The following is a 19,825-nucleotide window of genomic DNA, read 5'->3' on the forward strand; positions in this document are numbered from 1 at the left end:
CATTGTTTCATACATTCTCTTATGATTTCTTTTGAAGTACTTGCTTTGTTAGCTTTGTTTTGAGGACTCTTTTGTTTTTGTCAACTCTCTTTAGTTGACTACGGCCTTCAACGCACAGCTGTATTTCAGCAGACTGGGGTCTGTACTCTGCTTGGGGTACCCATCTGAAGAGGAAGAGAGGGGCAGAAGGGACAGGAGGCTAGATGTCCATAGGTGATGTTGGAAAGAGGGACCTACAATGGAAGGAGAGGCGCAGGCACAAGTTGTGTGAGTAGGACCAGCAAGGAGAGCAAGGCAGAACGGACCACAGAAGGCACCCACTATTCTGTTGCCAGAATATACAAGCAATGGTCCAGCCACTTCAACACGTCTGAAGTCCAGCTACTTTTGAAGAGTCAGTAGCTGCCCCTTAGCCATTTAACGCTCTGGGAGATACTAATTGTTTGGAGGAGAGGCTACATTCCCTCATGCCGCCTCAGAGAGCTGATGACAAATCTTATTGGCCAGCAGTTCTATAGCCCCAATTGTGCCATCAGAAGCAGTGTGCCTGCTGGAACTATCAGCAGTTTCCAGGTTCTACGTAACAGCACTAGGATGGAGGTGGGAGGGGAGGCCCTGGTTGCCAGGGAGAGGGTGGGGTGGGGGGGGGGCGGCGGTTGGAAATCATGAGATGGGGAAGTCGAAGGAGAGGCCGAGGAGTGGGGGGCATCTACGGGGGTGGAGGAGTTGATTTTCGGGGTGGTCAGTGAAAGGGAACCACCCTCATCATGTCCCACCTAGTTCAGGGACGGGAGCGCAGTGGGAAGGCCATCGCAAAAAATTCCTGGCCCACATCCCATCTATAAACCTGCTTCTGGGAGCTTGTAAAATTCTGCTCTATGTTGAAATATCTATGGAGCTAACTGACCAGTGGTTTTGTTCATTTTTTTGAGTAGATATGATGACCTAGGATGTGTGTCTATGGATTTAGATTTATATGCCAGTCTATGAAGTGATACATTAAATCTGGTTGTAGCAGAGAAGAACTGTTTAAAGTTTATTTATTAGTCACAAGGAGGCTTACATTAACACTACGATAAAGTTATTGTGAAAATCCCCTTGTCTCCACACTCTGGCGCCTCTTCAGGTACACTGAGGAAGAACTTAGCATGGGCAATGCACCTAACCAGCATGTCTTTCAGGAGGAAACCGGAGCTTCAGGAGGAAAGCCATGCAGACACAGGGAGAACATGCAAACTCCGCACAGATAGTGACCCAAGTCAGGAATCGAACCTGGGTTCCTGGCGCTGTGAGGCAGCAGTGCTGACCACTGTGCCACCATGCTGCCCCTGAGCCTGGCACGTGGGAAATAGCTGGTCACAGTCTGTAAAATTAATCTTTGATCCATTGCTGCCTGTTGTGATTGATTTCCTTCCATTACCCTTTTTGTTTCCTGTTTAGCTCAAATAAATAACTTAAATATACAGAAATGGAAATCAGCATCACCTCTTACAATGCTGAATTATTTGTTTCAAAGCAGCTTTAGGTACCATTTTTATTCCAGGCTCAGACAACATTTGCAGGATAATAATAGTTATAATTCCCCCAAAAATAATTTAATTATGGCACGGTGGCACAGTGGTTAGCACTGCTGCCTCACAGCTCCAGATATCTCCAATTTCCAGCTTGGGTCACTGTCTGTGTGGAGTTTGCACATTCTCCCCATGTCTGCAAGGGCTTCCTCTGGGTGCTCTGGTTTCCTCCCACAGATCAAAAATGTGCGGGTTAGTTTGATTGGCCATGCTGAATTGCCCTTTAATATCCTGGGATGCGTAGGTTAGAGGGATTAGTGGGGTAAATACGTGGGGTTATGGGGATGGGGCCTGGGTGGGATTGTTGTCGGTGCAAACTCAATAGGTCAAATGGCTTCCTTCTGTACTTTAGGGATTCTATGATTCTATGATACTTATCTATTCCCCCCACAATATTCCATTCTCCTATATTAAGGTTAATTGTATAGTGCCTTGTTGGTCCATTCCCACCTCAAGTTACCTACTTCTTTCCTCTCCCTTCCATGAAAAACCTATAACCTAAACCCTTGCAAATCCTGCATGTGATATAAATAAATGCCAGAACCAGTGACTTGTGGTGAACATTAATAGACTGGCAACATTATATGTGTGATCTAGAGCAACACGCAGATACTGATTGTAATCCACTGACTTTTTTTTATTTCTACACCATAGGAAACAATGCCTGCATTTTTCATCCCAATATCCCTGCCTGTCCCTACATACAAACATTGAAAATAGAAACAAGAGTAGGTCATTCAGCCCTTCAAGCCTGCTCTGCCATTCATTATGATCATCGTTGATCATCAAATTCATTATCCTGATCTCCCCTTACTGTATATCCCTTGATTGCTTTTGCCCCAAGAGCTATATCTAATTTCTTCTTGAAATCACTCGTTTTGGCCTCAGCTATTTTCTGTGGTAGTGAATTCCAGATTCACCACTCTACGAAATTTCTCCTCGCCTCAATTCTAAAAGGTTTACCCCTTATTCTCTAACTATGATCCTTATTTCTGGACTCTGCCACCACTGGGAACATTCTTTCTGAATCTACCCCGTCTAACCCTGTTAGAATTTTATAAACTTCCATGAAATCCCCTCTCACTCTTCTAAACTCTAATGAATACAGTTCTAACTGATTTGGTCACTCCTCATATGACAGATTCCAGGAATCAGTCTGGTAAACCTTTATTGTATTCCCTCTATAGCAAAGACATCCTTCCTCAGGTAACGATACCAAAACTGCACACCATACTCCTGGTTTGGCTTCGCCAATGCCTGTACAATTGCAGGAAGACATCCCTCTTCTGATACTCAAATCCTCATGCTATGAAGGTCAACATATTATTTGCCGTCTTTACTGCCTGCTGGAGCCTATGGGCTCCCTGATTCATCCAAGGAACCAGGATTATGAGAAAGTCGTATGATTTCACTGGCAGCTGCATCAGTCTTCAAACTCACCCTGTTACTGTGAAGCGGTATGAGATAGAAATGCCTGAATGGGGGTCTGTAATGTGTACAGTTGATAATTCTGAGCCCAATTCTACTTTGTTTTAGGTTTTTCCAATAGGATATGAGGCTTTGTTTACTTTGACCTCGAGGGGGATGAAGAGCAAGTGATATATTGCTTCACACCACTAGTTAGGTCATACAGCTATATGACATAGGAACAGAATTAGGCCACTCGGCCCATTGAGTCTGCTCCACCATTCGATCATGGCTGTTTTTTTTATGCCCCATTCTCCTGCCTTTTCCCCATAATCCCTGATCCCCTTATTAATCAAGAACGTATCTATCTCTGTCTTAAAGACACTCAATGACCTAGCCTCCACAGTCTTCTGTGGCAAAGAGTTCCACAATTTCATCACTCTCTGGCTGAAGAAATTCCTCCTCATCTCTGTTTTAAAGGAACGTCCCTTTAACCTGAGATTGTGCCCTGTGGTCCTAGTTTTCCCTACTAGTGGAAACATCCACTCCACATCCATTTCTATCCAAGCCTCGCAGTGTCCTGTAAGTTTCAATAAGATCCCCCCTCATCCTTCTAAACTCCAATGAGTACAGACCCAGAGTCCTCAGCCGTTCTTCATACAACAAGCTCTTCATTCCAGGGATCATTCTTGTGAACCTCCTCTGGACTCTTTCCAAGGCCAGCACATCCTTCTTTAGATATGGTGCCCAAACCTGTTCACAATACTCCAAATGGGATCTGACCAGAGCTTTATACAGCCTCAGTACATCCCTGCTCCTATATTCTAGCCCTTTCAACATAAATGCTAACATTGCATTTGCCTTCCTAACTGCCAACTGAACCTGCACATTAACCTTAAGAGAATCTTAAACAATGACTTCTTTTGTGTTTCTGATTTCCTAAGCATTTTCCCATTTAGAAAATAATCTATGCCTCCATTCCTTCTTCCAAAGTGCATAACCTTATACTTTTCCACATTGTATTCCATCTGCCACTTCTTTGCCCACTCTCCTAACCTGTCCAAGTCCTACTGCAGCTGCAGAATACTACCTGTCTGTCTACATATCTTTGTATCATCTGAAAACTTAGCAACAGTGTCTTCAGTTCCTTCCTCCATATCGTTAATGTATATTGTGAAAAGTTGTGGTCTCAGCACTGATCCTGAGGTACATCACTAGTCACTGGCTGCTACCCTGAGAAAGATCCATTTATCCCCACTCTCTGCCTTCTGCCAGTTTATCCACCCTCTACTCATGCCAGGATCTTACTCTCAACACCATGGGCACTTAACTTATTTAACAGTCTCCTGTGCGGCACTTCATCAAAAGCCTTCTGGAAATCTAAATAAATCACATCCACTTGCTCTCCTTTATCTAACTTCCTTGTTACCTCCTCAAAGAACTCAATCAGATTTGTCAGACATGACCTCCCCTTGACAAAGCCGAGCTGACTCAGCCCTACTTAATCATGCACTTCCAAGTATTCTGTGATTTCATAAGAACATAAGAAATAGGAGCAGGAGTAGGCCAACTAGCCCTTCGAGCCTGCCCCGCCATTCAATAAGATCATGGCTGATCTGTCGTGGCTCAGTTCCACATTCCCGCCCTCTCCCCATAACCCTTAATCCTCTCTCTTATCAAAAACCCATCAGCCCGCGTCTTAAAAATATTTAGCGAGGTAGCCTCCACCACTTCAATGGGCAGAGAAGTCCAGAGATTCACCACCCTTTGAGTGAAGAAGTTCCTCCTCAACTCTGTTCTAAACCGCCCCCCCCCCCTTTTATCTTGAGGCTGTGTCCCCTAGTCCTGCTATCCTTTCTGAGCGGGAAGAGTCTCTCCACCTCTATCCTATCCATCCCATTCATCATCTTATACGTCTCAATGAGATCTCCCCTCATTCTTCTAAACTCTAACGAGTACAAACCTAATTTATTCAGCCTCTCCTCATAGCTCAACCCCCTCAACTCCGGCATCAGCCTAGTAAACCTCCTCTGCACTCCCTCCAAGGCCAAAATATCCTTGCATAAGTACGGCGCCCAAAACTGCACACAGTACTCCAGCTGCGGCCTCACCAATGCCCTATACAGCCGCAGCAAGACCTCCCTACTTTTATATTCAATCCCCCTCGCGATGAAGGCCTTTTCATCTTTAATAATGGACTCTAAAATCTTGCCAATGTTCCTGAACAAGAATAAAATATTTATAAACAGTACAATAAGTCCAAAAGTAACTGAGTTTGAAGAGTTACTCCTTTTCCCCAGGACTAATTGAGGACTGGAACAATCTTCCATAAACTTTAATTGCTGTGTCTCTATTGAAGGAAATTCTGTTGAACTTTTGAAATTAATGTGATGATTGACTGCATTCATTGTGACCTCTTGTGAAAATGCCCTAGTGGAAAGCTACAGTGGGAAACCTGACTAAGAAGTTTCTTCCATTTCATCCCAGCAGGTGGTGCCCAGTCCGCATGAGTTGAAACAGAAAGAGGAGCTGGTGAAACTCCAACCCAGGAACAAGAAGTTGAAGGACTATTTCTAAACTAACTCAACAAGTTGCAACTTTATATGACTTCAGAAACATCGCTACATTATTAAAAGAACAGAACATGCAATTCAATTCTTAGGAAATTGGAAAACATTAATTGCAACAAAATTGCAATAGGGAAAAGAGAAATTGCTAGGCCTTATTTCTTATAGGTCCAAGTTTAAGCTCTAATTGTTACAAGGATAATATTCTAAGGATATCCATCAAATATTAAAGTAAAGTTACCTTAATTCCCGAGTGAGTGAAATTCACTCAGTACACAAAACAAATCTAAACGTTTGAATTGTCCTCAGGTACTTACAATAAATTTTGAGGCTATATAATTAGTTTCTTATTTAGAGAGGTATTTCTTATTCGTAATGAGGCCATCCCTATTAATTTCCCATATAAGGGGAAATGACCACCTATTTTAATTGATGGAATTGTCCAATTCCATGAGTTTATATTGACCTGTCTTTGGAAAGTGTAGCCTAGCTGACAGTTATGATGGTCAACACGTTCCCTTAGTCGTATGACAGTTTCAAGCACAACAATGTGTCTCAGGCACCAAAGTTCTATCTGATTGTGGTTTTAATTGTCAATGTCTACATTGTATTTTTATTTTCCAAAACTACTCCTTATTCATACAATATCTAAAAGTTCACTTCAAAACATTTCAAACTGAACAACACGGGAAGTGCAACTTTTCTCCATAGATAATTTTACACTCTGAGGTGCCTCAATACAATTGTATTTACTATATACATGCAATGACAAGCATTCAGTCTGAGGGGATCTAAAGTTGCCGGTCCCCTGGTGCATTATGGCTATTGGGCATTAGTTTCCCCCACACCTTTGTGGTGGCTGCCCCCAAGATTTAATGTGTCCTGTAGCCCTGGACCTTGGAATGTGCCAATCTGCAACACTTGGTCATGAATACCTTTTTACACTGGAAGACCAGCAAGCTTTGGACAGACTGATGGGCATCTTTCCATAGTTGATGTTTATCTTGGTGTGTGCAACCCTGGGAACAGTCAAATGTCATGAAGCTCACAAAAAAACCTCAATGAAAACCATTTGCAGACCTTCATTGCAAAGGAGGTGTGCAACAGGTCTCTTCTCCACCACAGAAGCCTTGAGGGCAGCATTCAGTGACACTGAGGGGGTGCCTTTCTCACCGCCCACCAAGTTAGGTTGTGGTGCTTGTTTAAAAGTTCTGCCAATGAGGCATTCTGCCAGATGACATTGACAGTCTGCTGAGGAAACCATCTGACAGGATCCATCCTCAGGGCCTTGAAGACATTACATGTGGACCCTGATGGACTCATGGTTAAATGTAGTTTTCTGTTGTGTTGACAATGGATTATAGTCCCGAATTACTTACAGACATATTGATCTTTTAAGAGGTATAATTTTTATAAAGGACACAAGCAAAAGATTGTTAGTTTCGTTACCGGCCGTATCCGCCAGATACCCGCTAGCGTGGCAGCCACCAGACAACTCTTGGTTTCGTTGACACCGTTAGGTTTCCACCAGTCGAGTTCGGAGCGCCAGGGGCAAATTCCCCAGCCAGTAGCCCTCCCGATATATTCCCCTTTTCTCCCGATTGTAGACTTAGACGACCACGGGCTGTCTCGTTCGATCACAGTTTATTATACAATCTTGCAAGATCGGGTGGGCTGGTGCGCACACCTTACATAGATTTGCAGCACATTTTATACTGTTTTTTTTTAACATTGTGATGGCTTGTATTGTGTTATTCCCCCTTATTTGGCAGTTAACCTTGTTAACTTTAAACACTGTAATGGCTTGTATTGTGTTATTCCCCCTTATTTGGCTGTTAACCTTGTTAACTTTAAACACTGTAATGGCTTGTATTGTGTTATTCCCCCTTATCTGGCTTTAAACACTGTAAATGGCTTGTACTGTGTCATTCCTTCAATTAACACTCTCTCAACTCCCATTCTGCGCTTAATCTCATCACTGCGGTTATCTGTCCCGTGCAGCCCAGTCAACTGTCTGTCATGTGCCTCCCCCTTTCTGTATGCTGCTGAACTCGTTACTGTTAGCTCTTGCAGCCTTAACAATTACATTACTTCTCACAATCCCCCCTTTTCTTTTTACTGTCTGTAATTTTTTATTTTTTTTAGCATCCCTTTTTCCAGATCTAGTTCAGATATGCACGAGTAGGTTGTTCCAGTTTGGCTAACATACTATCCACTTGCTCGTCCCAATCTTCATCATCGGGTGACCTATCTAGGAGGGTCTCTCTTTCCTCCCTTTCCAAGTGGATTCCCACCACCCTTCCATCAGTGACATCCTGTTTCATAAGAGCCGTTTCTATCAGTCTCTGCGTTAATCCCCGAATGCAGGGAATAACACAGCATCCTAAGGCCGCCAGGATCCCTGATACCACCACGAAGGATACTAACATTGATACTACCACCCCTTTCCATCTCCCGAACCATTCGTCCAGCCACCCGGTCCAGTCGGTGTTCGCCCCCGAATGCTCTGCCAACTCGTCGGCTAGAGTTGTCAAGCCCCTCAGAGCCCGGGTGATTGATCCGTCGGGAGCGGTATTGTTGGGGATGAAAGTACAGCATTGAGTCCCGATCATAACACAGACTCCCCCTTTCTCGGCCAGAATCATATCCAGAGCTAATCGGTTCTCCCAAGCCATTCGGGACGTAGCATCTAACTGTTCCGTTATCCCTTTTATAGCATCCCGGGTATAGTTTATGAACCTCTGTTGGTTATAATATATGTAGTTTATCCAATCTACATTTTTGTTGATAGTGACCCACCAGAACAGAGATTCGAACCCTGCCGCTATTTGATTCCTGGCTTTATATTCATCCGGGACCCCTCTGGGTACCCCGATGGAATCCAGGTAAATCCTGTCATCAAACGAAGTGGGGATACTGCGGCGCTTCCGGGTTGTCCGGGGAGTAACCTTTGTTCCCTTTCGTTCAAAGGCTAGGGTGAATGGTATGGCTAGTTGTACTATGGCACACGTCCCAGTCCATTTCCGGGGTAATGTGGCTCGTAGTTCTGCACCCCCGCAGTACCACCAAAGGTCGGCCCGGGGGACCTGTATCTGGGAATAATTTCCACCATCCTTAGTAGTGTTTACTTGGATGACCTGCTGACACAGAGTCAGGCTCCCAACGTTCTGATCCCACTCTTTCCCCGTCCTCTGTATGCAGGTTTGATGGACACCCGATGCCCCGGAAAAGGAGGGCGCCTGGGAATATCGGTTGTGCTGGACCGGTGGGAACGTTAAGCCCAGAGACTGACATGTGGGATCTTCCCAGGCGGTTCGGTGTTGGTACAGTTTCACCAAACACTCAATTCCACCTTCTTTTAGTTTAGGGAGTGGAACCACCTGCGGACTCGGTCTACTACCCGCACACGCATAACAGTTGTCTTTTCCAAGACTCTGGACAGTATACCGAACCCACTCCAACCATGCGTTAATTTCCCTGAACCCTGTCTCTATCTCTACGGTCTCCCTTAAATCTTTTATCTGTATCACTTTAACCTTTTCGGAGTTTCCAGGAGTCAGGGCAGTTACACGGAGTATGGACGAGTTTGTGGCTGTTGCCTCCTGGAGGGTAATTCTTACACAGCACAGCCGCTCCTCCTGAACCCGTACTCCAAGTACCTGACCCTCTAGCCCAGTGTGCAGATTTTTCTTGACCACCCAGTTGGTTTGTTTTATGGTCAGATAAAGGGGGTTGCACTGATCTATTCCACAGTCTCTCGGGTAGATCGCTTTCGGCACCAATGTTATTCTTTCCCGTACCCCAAGAGCTTGATCCTCTCCCAATCCCGTCCCCAGAAATAGTAGCTCCATCGATTTTCCCTGATATTTCTTTTGTCTCGCCAGGCTGTTTTTAGGGTCATTTAGTTCCACCGCTGTCCCACATGGTACCATCCGGCATAAATGTATCTCTAATACCTGTGTCTGGGTTGCTTTTTGTACAGTAAGACTGTATTGCTGACCAGCATTTTTTCCTTCCTCAGCGTACCACCTATCTACCGCGTCCCCTTTCCATCCCCCTCCCACCAAAGTTACAGTGTACACCAGCAAGAGTACAAGCCACATTTTTGAGTTCTCGTGCCCTGGCCAAAGTGTCCGTTCAGTTGTCTTCTGCTGGATTGCTTCTGTCCGGGGTTGAGAGGATGTCCTCGTCCGGTGCCGGTACGGGCCCCTTTGCTCGGGTGTAGTGAGTCCAGCCTCGTTCTGCTGTTCGGACAGCTGTTTCAGTTGTTAGTAACACCAGGAAAGGGCCGTCCCAGACCGGGTCTAGGGTCTTCGGTTTCCAGGTCTTGATGAGAACCCAGTGTCCGGGCTTGATCGAGTGAACCGCGAAAGCCAAGGGCGGTGTCTGGGCTATGAGTCCCTGTTGGCGCAAATGAGAAAGAGCAGATACCAATGCTTCAACATATTTTTTTACAAAGACATCCCTGGTTTCAAAAATAGGCAGCTCACCTCGAGGTCCCACAAAGGGAAGACCGAACATCATCTCATATGGGGAAATCCCTAAATCTCTACGTGGTTGCGTTCATATTCGGAGTAGGGCAAGGAGCAAGCATTTTGTCCAGGGTAAGCCGGTTTCCACTGTCAATTTTGTGAGTTGTGTTTTGAGGGTCTGGTTCATTCTCTCTACTTTCCCTGAGGAAGGGGGATGCCAAGGAGTGTGGAAGTCCCAGTCTATCCCCACCGCACGCATTACACCCTGCAGCACTGTCGAAGTAAAGTGGCTTCCCTGGTCGGAATCTACCGCTCGGGGGACCCCAAACCTCGGAACAATCTGTTCTAGTAGAATCTTGGATACCTGACTCGCGACCGCAGTGGCGGTGGGGAAGGCTTCTACCCATCCCGTTAAGTGATCCACCATTACCAGGAGATATTTCAGTCGTCCGATCGGGGGAAGTTCAGTATAGTCAATCTGGATATACTCGAAGGGCCGGTATGCAGGGGCCCGGCCCCCTCCCCTAGTCTGTCGTAACCCCCTTTTGTTCACCTTCCGGCATATCAGGCAGTCCTGCGTGACCTGTTGGGCCACCGTATGGACCCCTGGGTGGGCATATTGCCGCAGGAAGGCATCGCACAACGCTTGGGTTCCCCAATGACTTCCCTGGTGTAGCTGGGTCAGAACTTCCCTGGTTAGGGATCGGTTAAATAACTGACGTCCATCTGGTAGCAGCCACCTCCCTTCCTCTCCCTTTTCCCCTCTGATCATCCTGAGCTCTTCCTCCTCTTTTTCTGTGAACACTGGCACTTCTTGTATCTCCGATACCTGTGGTATCCACGCCAAACAGTCGACCAGGTCCCCCTCCATCCCTGCTATTCTAGCCTGTTCATCTGCTAAGCGATTCCCCGTGGCTTCTGGGCCAACCCCTTTTTGATGCCCTCTAATGTGGACTACTGCTATCTCCCGTGGTTTTAACAGATCTTCCAAAATCTTAACAACTAGTTCCTCATGTACCAACTCCTTGCCGCGGCTGTTAATCATGCCTCGCTCTTTCCAGATCTTTCCAAAGGTATGTACCACCCCATAAGCGTATTTTGAATCTGTGTATATAGTCCCTACTGATCCTTCCAGGCTGGTCAGGGCGCGGTGGAGGGCATACAACTCGCAAGTCTGTGCCCACCACGAAGGGGGCAACCGCCCCCGTTCCTCTACCTTCCATCCCTCTTCGTTAATTATGGCATACCCGTTATGCCTCTTGCCCTCCACCATCCTAGAGGACCCATCAATGTACCACCTCTGTCCCGTGTGCAAGGGTTGATCTCGTAGATCCTCCCGCACCTTACTTTGTAATTCTACTATGTCCACACACAGATGTTCAAGGGTCCCCTCCGCCTCCCCTCCCAGGAATTCCGCTGGATTCTGACACGTGCTAAGTTCTAGTTTCAGGTCATCTCGATCTAGTAATATCGCTTCATATTTCAAGATCCTCGAGTCTGTTAACCAGCGGCCCGCTTTTTGGTTTAAAATTGTCCTCACCTGGTGTGGGGTAACTACCGTGAGTGGCGCCCCAAAGGTCAGCTTTCTGCTCTCCTCTACCAATTTTGCCGTGGCTGCTACCGCTTGGACACATTCGGGCCACCCTCGGGATATGGGATCCAGAATCTTTGACAGGAAGGCCACCGGTTTCCTGTGTCCTCCCCATTCCTGGGTCAGTACCCCGAAGGCTGTGCCCTGTTTTGCATTGGTGAACAATAAAAAGGTCTTATCATAATCCGGTAAACTCAGGACTGGGGCAGTCACTAGTTTTTGTTTCAGGCTGGTAATCAAATCTTCCCCCTCCCTATCCCACCAGATTTTATCCGGGGCCCCTTCAACCAGGCGTAAATACAGTTCCTTCGTCAGGGGGGCATAATTATCTATCCAGAGTCTGCAATATCCGAGTAAACCCAGAAATTTCCTGAGTTCTCGTTTCGTTCTAGGGAGTCCTAATCCTACAATTCCCCTGATTCTTTCAGGACTTATTTTACGCTGGCCACAGCTAATTAGATGCCCCAGATATCGAACTTCCCGTTCTGCATACTGTAACTTTTTCTGACTCACTCTTAGCCCCTGTTCCGCGAGAAAGTTAAGCAGGGCATTGGTCCCAGTTTGAACTTGCCGGTCGGAGGGCCCCGAAAGTAAAAGATCATCTACATACTGTATCAATTTTAAGTCTGGGGGTAAAACTAGGCTCTCTAAGACCTGTTCCAAAATCTGCCCGAATAGGTTCGGAGATTCCGTAAAGCCTTGTGGAAGAACCGTCCACCGGTATTGTTGTTTTCTTCCCGTGTCCGGGTCTTCCCATTCAAAGGCGAACAGGTCTCGGCTATCTGGGTCAAGGGGACATGCCCAGAAGGCGTCCTTTAAGTCCACCACACTGAACCAGCTGTGGTCTGGCGGAATCCGCCCTAGGATGGTGTAGGGGTTAGGGACTACCGGGTGACGGATTTGTACAATTTTATTTATTTCTCTTAAGTCCTGGACCATCCTGTAGTTACCATCAGGTTTCCGGACAGGCAGAATGGGGGAATTATACTGGGACATACAGGGCTCTATCAACCCATCTGAAATTAACTCCCGTACCACCCCGCTGAGTCCCCGGCGCCCCTCCCAGGAGATCGGGTACTGTCGGACTCGTACCTCCGGGCTTCCTGCCTTTAGGGTAACTTTTATGGGGGTCACCGATAGTCTTCCACGATTACCCTTGGCCGTCCACACTTTGGGGTTTATTTGTTCCATTTGCTGTTCATCTAGGTAAGCCATAGAGATCAGCAATTCTTCATTCTCTCCCACACTAATTTGAATCCCAAATTTTACTATTAAGTCTCGGCCCATCAGTCCGTAAGATAGATGGGGCAGGTGAAGGAGTTCTGCCGTGACCCTCTCGCCCTCCCATTCAATTTCTAAAGGAGTGAAAAGCCGGGCCTGGAAAACCCCCCCTTTTACCCCTGAAATGTTAAGCGAACGAGTTTGGTAATTACTCCCTTCGGGATGAATGGGAATTGCAGACCTCCCGGCGCCTGTATCTACTAAAAACGTTACCTCCTCCCTTTTCTGGCCCACCCTCAAGTTTACCAGGGGTTCTTGGTAGGCCCTTATTTCGAGTGCCCCCCGGTCTCCCTAGTCTACCGAGTACTCCATCTCATAGATCCCCTCTCGCTCCTCCCTTAAGTCTGGGCATTCCCTTTTAAAATGTCCCAATCGGCCGCAATGGTAACACCCGGCCGGTCGCAGTCGTCCGTTTCCATAGGGTCGTCCACGGCCCCGGCCGCGGTTTTCCCTCCCTCCGTTATGCCAACCCCCTCTAGACCGTCCTCTACCTTCCGTTCGTCCTTCTTCTACCATTCCTGTGGATTTGCAAACTTCCCTTACAGCGGCTACCATCATCTTGGCTTTTTGTTTCTCTCTTACCACGTCCCTCTGAACAAACACTCTCTGCGCTTCATGCAACAGATCCCCAATATCTTTCCCACTCCAGTCCTCAATTTTCTGCAGTTTCTTTTGTATGTCTGGCCAGGATTTGGTGACAAAGTGGACTTTCAACATTCCTCGCCCTATTTCCCCATCTGGATCGAGGCTGGAGTATTTCCGGACCGATTCCCTAAGTCTATCCAGGAACGCACTGGGTGACTCATCTTTACCTTGGGAAACCTCGAAAGCTTTACTTAGATTCTGTTGTTTGGGGACACAGGTCTGTATTCCCCTAATTATCAAATTCCGGAGATCGGACATATGAGTTCTCCCAATCTGGGTATTATGGTCCCAATCTGGGTCTTGGAGGGGATATTCCTCCTCGCCCTGGACCCCCTGTTGGTGTTCGCGGTCCCAAATTTCCATAGCCTTCTTCCTGATCATACCCCTCTCATCATAATTAAATAATACTCTCATCATGGCCTCCAACTCCTGCCATGAATACAAGTTAGGACCCAGGAATTGGTCAAGTTGAGCTGCCACCGCCTCGGGGTCCTCTAATAAAGGTGGCAGCTCTTTCCTGAATTGCCTGATATCCCCGGTATTTAAAGGGACTATCACATATCCCGTATCTCCCCCCCCAAAGGGGACCTCTCGAAGGGGTTTCATTTTAACCACTTCTTGGGGTTTTTTGTTCTCAACCTGCTGCCTGGCCTCTTTTTGTTCCCTAGTTTTACTTCTAGTACTAGGTCCCGAGGGCTCTGACTCCGACAGTGAGGAAGTCTTAGATGCTGATGGCCCGGGGTCTTCCCTGGAAGGGCCGGGGGTGTCTCTTTGTCCATCTGTGGTGTCTCCCTTGGGTTTGTCGCGGGACCCGTCGTAGGGTGGGGGCGAGTGGGGTCTAGGGGCCGGCGGGGGTGGCAAAACGTCCAATACTTCCCACGGACGGGACTGACTACGACGGGACTGACTACCCTGATGGGGGGACATGGCAAACACGTTTAACGGCGGAGAGGTATTCAGGGGACCGGATCCCTCCCAACAAGCTGCATATTTTATCTCTTCAGGGTTTGGCTTTGACCTTCCATTTACACACAAGTTTAACAGTTGACATACCCAATCTTCGTCCGAACCGTATTTTGGCCAGAACACGGTCGGTGGTCGGATTGGTTCCTTAGTCCAAATAAAACAACAATACTTAATCATTACTTTCCGATTGAGGCCCCGGGTTTTCTCAGAATCTTCCCAATTACTTAATTTTATTCCCAACGGACTATCCGGCGGTATGCCGTTTGACCCCTTTGCCTTACTTCTCCTTCCGTCTCTCGTCTTAGACGGTTTTCCTCCCATAATAGGTCACCTCGTCCTCTTGGGTTGCTTCCAAACCCTCAAACAGAACTGTCCTATTATGTGGTCAAACAAGGAAGAAACCACTCTCAACTTCTAACCGTAATTTTGTCCTTGGAGAGTAATTCTCTTACCTTGCCCCGTGCACGGAGTTGTCTGACCTTTATTCCTGTACGTCCCTTCGTCCGTTAAACCTAAACACAATTTGAGCTGAAAAACCCGGGGCAGTGAATCAGACCCCGAGAGCAGCCAGTGGTTCTTACTTTATCTTTAGTTTGAGCCCAATTAGAAGTTTTTTTTTCTTTGTCTCGCTCGTGGTCGGGTTCTGAACTCAGTAATTCTGTGTAAATATACACGGTGACGCGTCTGGTTATTACTGAGATCAATTCCCTAGTCCAAGCGAGAGGGCCGGGTATATAAGCTATCCCGGACGAGCCCCCAAATTGTTAGTTTCGTTACCGGCCGTATCCGCCAGATACCCGCTAGCGTGGCAGCCACCAGACAACTCTTGGTTTCGTTGACACCGTTAGGTTTCCACCAGTCGAGTTCGGAGCGCCAGGGGCAAATTCCCCAGCCAGTAGCCCTCCCGATATATTCCCCTTTTCTCCCGATTGTAGACTTAGACGACCACGGGCTGTCTCGTTCGATCACAGTTTATTATACAATCTTGCAAGATCGGGTGGGCTGGTGCGCACACCTTACATAGATTTGCAGCACATTTTATACTGTTTTTTTTTAACATTGTGATGGCTTGTATTGTGTTATTCCCCCTTATTTGGCAGTTAACCTTGTTAACTTTAAACACTGTAATGGCTTGTATTGTGTTATTCCCCCTTATTTGGCTGTTAACCTTGTTAACTTTAAACACTGTAATGGCTTGTATTGTGTTATTCCCCCTTATCTGGCTTTAAACACTGTAAATGGCTTGTACTGTGTCATTCCTTCAATTAACACTCTCTCAACTCCCATTCTGCGCTTAATCTCATCACTGCGGTTATCTGTCCCGTGCAACCCAGTCAACTGTCTGTCATGTGCCTCCCCCTTTCTGTATGCTGCTGAACTCGTTACTGTTAGCTCTTGCAGCCTTAAAAATTACATTACTTCTCACAAGATGGCTGCGGATGTGAATTCTGAGAATGTAATTCAATGAGTTGCTGTGTGGACTAAACTCAGTCCCAAAAAAGACCATGAAATGCTACACCTGGAGGCTTTCAAGGAACTTCAGACAGAGAAGAGGAAGAGATGCAATGCAAAAACTGAACTATTATCTCCTGTGGTTGGAGGTAATGAAAGCTGATTACCACCTCAGCAGAAATCATGGAGGGGGAGGGGAGGGTGGTGATTCTCCCAAAGGTGTTGAATTGGTGGGAAAACTGTTCTAGGTTACAGCTGTTTTCTCAGTTCAACTTCATACTCAAATCTCCCCACTCTGGACACTGCAGAGGTCCCAATCGTGAATCTTATTAAAAACCCAGGGGGAGCAGGGCTTATTCACGCCAGAGTCGGATTGTTCTGGAACTCTGCACGTGTGCAGTGGTCCCGATCTGTCAGTCTCCCCATTTGCTGGACAGCACAATCGCTGGCCAGCCCAGGACCACCGCAGTACTGCCCCTCCAGTCTCTACCCCCCACCACCCTCCCCATGGCCTGATCATTGCTCCCACAACAATTCCTAGGCCAGCCCTGACTCCCCCCCGCAGCCCCAGAACTCCCCGATGTCCAACAGCCATCCCCTCCCCCCACCCCCCACCCGCACCCAGTAGTGGCAATCTCCCTGTCCCCCCCCCACCCGGCAGAACCCCCACCCAGGGTCATACCCACACCCTCCTTGCTGCCAGGAGGGCCCCTGCCCACCAATCATTGCCCTCCTTCCATTTCAGGCCGATTGCGATGCAGAGTGGCAGCGGGACCCTCCACTCCCACCAATCACCCTGAGGCCCCACCCACTGTGAGCCACACTCCTTGGCACTACCTGATGCCTGGTGGGCGGTGCCAAGATGCCCCCTGCCCATGGGCACTTTGCCTCTTGTACTGTTATGCAATCATGCCATCACATCTTCCTAAAGTGCAGCACCCAGAACTGGACATAGTACTCCAGTTGAGGCCGAACTAGCAACTTTGACAAGTTAAAAATGACCTCCTTGTTCTTATACTCTATGTCCCTATTATTAAAACTCAGGATACTACAGGCAGTCCCTGACTTTATTATGTTCAGCACTTACAGCATTTATAAACTGACACCCTTTCATCTTTACAACATCAATGTTGACTTTATGGTACCACACCAGTGAACTGTTGGCCTTTGCCGATTGATATGTTCCTTTATGTTCTACCTTTCACAACTTCTGGAAGAGCAAATTGCTTCTCAGGTACAGTAAATAAGTGTATTTGAAGGTGTAAGCATTATTATATCATGGGAAATACATGAATGTAAAGCAATTATATAGATGCAAGATCCCATAAACATAATACTACTCAGTGAATACAGTATTGCTCCTTGGTTTATGATCCAATCCCCAAATTTTAACATTGTTCTCATGGGAAAACCGGTTCCAACTTACATAGGCTTTACGAACAAATTTTGTTGCAAGTCTGAGGACTGCCTTATTGTTAATCACTCTCTTAACCTGTCATCTTTTATTGACTAATGCACATAAACACCCATATCCCTCGACTCCCGTGCCCATTTGAGAGTTGTATCTCCTATTTTGTACTGTCTCTCCATATTCTTTCTCCCAAAACGAATTGCCTCACGTTTCTCTGCATTGAACTTCAGTTGCCACACAACACTTATTCCACCAACTTGTCTATGTCCTTTTGAAGTTGTACTCTGCTGCTCTCCCAGTTCACCATGCTTTTGAATTTTGTGTCATCTGCAAACTTTGAAACTGTGCCCTCAATACCAAAATCAAGGTCATTAATGTGTATCAGAAAAAGCAAGGTTCCCAGCATTGAACCCTGGGGAACTCCACTACAAGCCTTCCTCCAGACCAAAAAAAATCCATTAATTACTACTCTGTTCCATGCCACAATTATTTTACTTCACAGCATAATTTCCTACCTATCTTTGTGACATCCACAAATTTAGCAATTTGATCCCTTTACTGAGACATTCATATAAATGGCCAAAAGCTGAGGCTCCAGTGCTGATCCCTGTGGCGCTCCATTCATTGCATGCTGCCAACCCATTTATGCCTGCCCTGTCTCCTGTTAGTTAAACAACCCTTGATCCATGCTGATATGTTATCCCTATATCATGAAATCCTATTCTGTGTAGCAACTGATATGGCACCTTGCCAAATGACATCTGGAAAGGTAAGTCCACCACATTTGCAGGTCTCCTTTTATCCATGTCGCTTGTTATTTCCTCAAAGACTATAATAAATGAAGCATGATTTCTCTTTCACAAAACCATGTTAACTCTGCTTGATCAAATTGAGATTCTCTAATTGCCCTATTGAAACCTCTTTAATAATAGATTCCAGCACCTTCCCTATGACACATGTTGAATTTGAGTTTTTTTGAGTAACAGAAAAGGTTGTTGAGGGTCATGCCATTGTTTTAGCACACATGGACATCCAAATGGTATTTAACAAAATACCATATTCCTGGCTTTTCAACACAGTTGACACTTATGAAATAAATGGGATAGTGGCAGCATGAATATGAAGTTGACTGAGTGACAAGAAACAGAGAGTAGGTGAAAAATCGTTTTTCAAACAGGATTTACAGTGGAGTTCCCCAGGAGTCGGTGTTAGGACCACTGTTTATCTTAATCCATATTAATGAATTACCTTGGTGTACTTGACACAATTTCAAAATTTGCCAGCTAGCATAAAACCTGGAGGTATTTTGAACTATGAGGAAGACAGTCTTAGATTTCAGAGGAAGAACAGGCTGGTGGAATGGATGGACAAGTGGCAGCTGAAATTTATTGTAAAGAGTGAAATGATTCAATTTGATGGGAGGAAAGATGAGAGGCAATATAAACTAAAAAGTGTAATTGTAAAGTGGATGCAAAAGCAGTGAGATCTGAGTGTACATGTGCAAAAATCATTGATTGTGACAGGGTTTCCTGGTTAGTTTAAAGCTTATTTATTAGTGTCACAAGTAGGTTTACATTAACACTGCAATGAAGTGACTGTGAAAGGAAATAGTAAAGCATTAAATATCCTGGGATATTTAAATAAGATCTTATCGTACAAAAGCAAGAACGTTATGATGAACCTGTATAAAAATCCGGTTCAACGTCAACTGGTGTACTCTGTCCAATTCTGGACACCAGACTTTAGGAAGGATGTGTAAGTGTTATAGACGGTGCATAAAAGATTCGGGAGAATGGTATCTGGGATGTGGCATTTTAGCTGCAAGTGGATTGGAAAAGCTAAGGGCTGTTCTCCTTGGAGAAAAGAATATTAAGTCTTTATAAGAGATTTCCAAAATCATGAGGGATGTAACGGAGCAGACAGAGGGAGAAAAAGAGAAATCAGGAATTTCCAGTTCAGAATGGCTAATTCAATCCATTAACTGTGAACTATGTACACAGATGCTGCTATACCTACTGAGCATTTTCATCAGTTCCAATTTCCAAGTGCCAGCTTTCCAGAATTATCGAGAATTTATTCTGAAACTTTAACTGCTTTCCAGGAGTGTCCATTGGCATTTGAATTAATAAAGCTTTTCATCCTGATAGCACTGAAGCAGCAACATGGAGACACAAGAGACTGAGGGAACAAACAAGAATTCGCACAGAGGCCACACGCTGCTGCGATCTGGGTGGAGTGGGCGGAGCCTTGCTCAGTGGGCGGGGCGGGGCTAGGGTTAGATGGGCGGGGCCAAAGAGTGGGCGGTGCCTCTCGTGAGAGTGGGCGGGATCTTCTCCCTAGAGTGGGTGGGGTCTTTTCGTGACAAATGGGCGGGGTCTTCTGAGAGCGGGCCGGGTCTTCTCAGGGGAGTGGGCGGAGTCTATATCGATGGGCGAGGCCGGGATGAGATGGGCGGAGCGGTG

The 19,825-nt window shown here is 46.3% G+C and overlaps 1 protein-coding gene across 1 annotated transcript; it reads right to left on the reverse strand.

The window, feature by feature from the left end:
- Positions 1 to 5,178: 5,178 nt before the first annotated feature.
- On the reverse strand, positions 5,179 to 9,477 carry LOC145356774 (uncharacterized). The gene is made up of 2 exons (XM_080209641.1): positions 7,755 to 9,477; positions 5,179 to 5,198 (listed from the first exon to the last, which is right to left on the reverse strand). The coding sequence occupies exons 1-2, from the start codon at positions 9,475 to 9,477 to the stop codon at positions 5,179 to 5,181; spliced, it is 1,743 nt and encodes a 580-aa protein (XP_080065767.1).
- Between the last annotated feature and the right edge of the window lie 10,348 nt (positions 9,478 to 19,825).

Source organism: Carcharhinus amblyrhynchos, chromosome 22, assembly GCF_965287045.1.
Source record: "Carcharhinus amblyrhynchos chromosome 22, sCarAmb.v2.hapA, whole genome shotgun sequence".
Classification (NCBI taxonomy): Eukaryota; Metazoa; Chordata; class Chondrichthyes; order Carcharhiniformes; family Carcharhinidae; genus Carcharhinus; species Carcharhinus amblyrhynchos.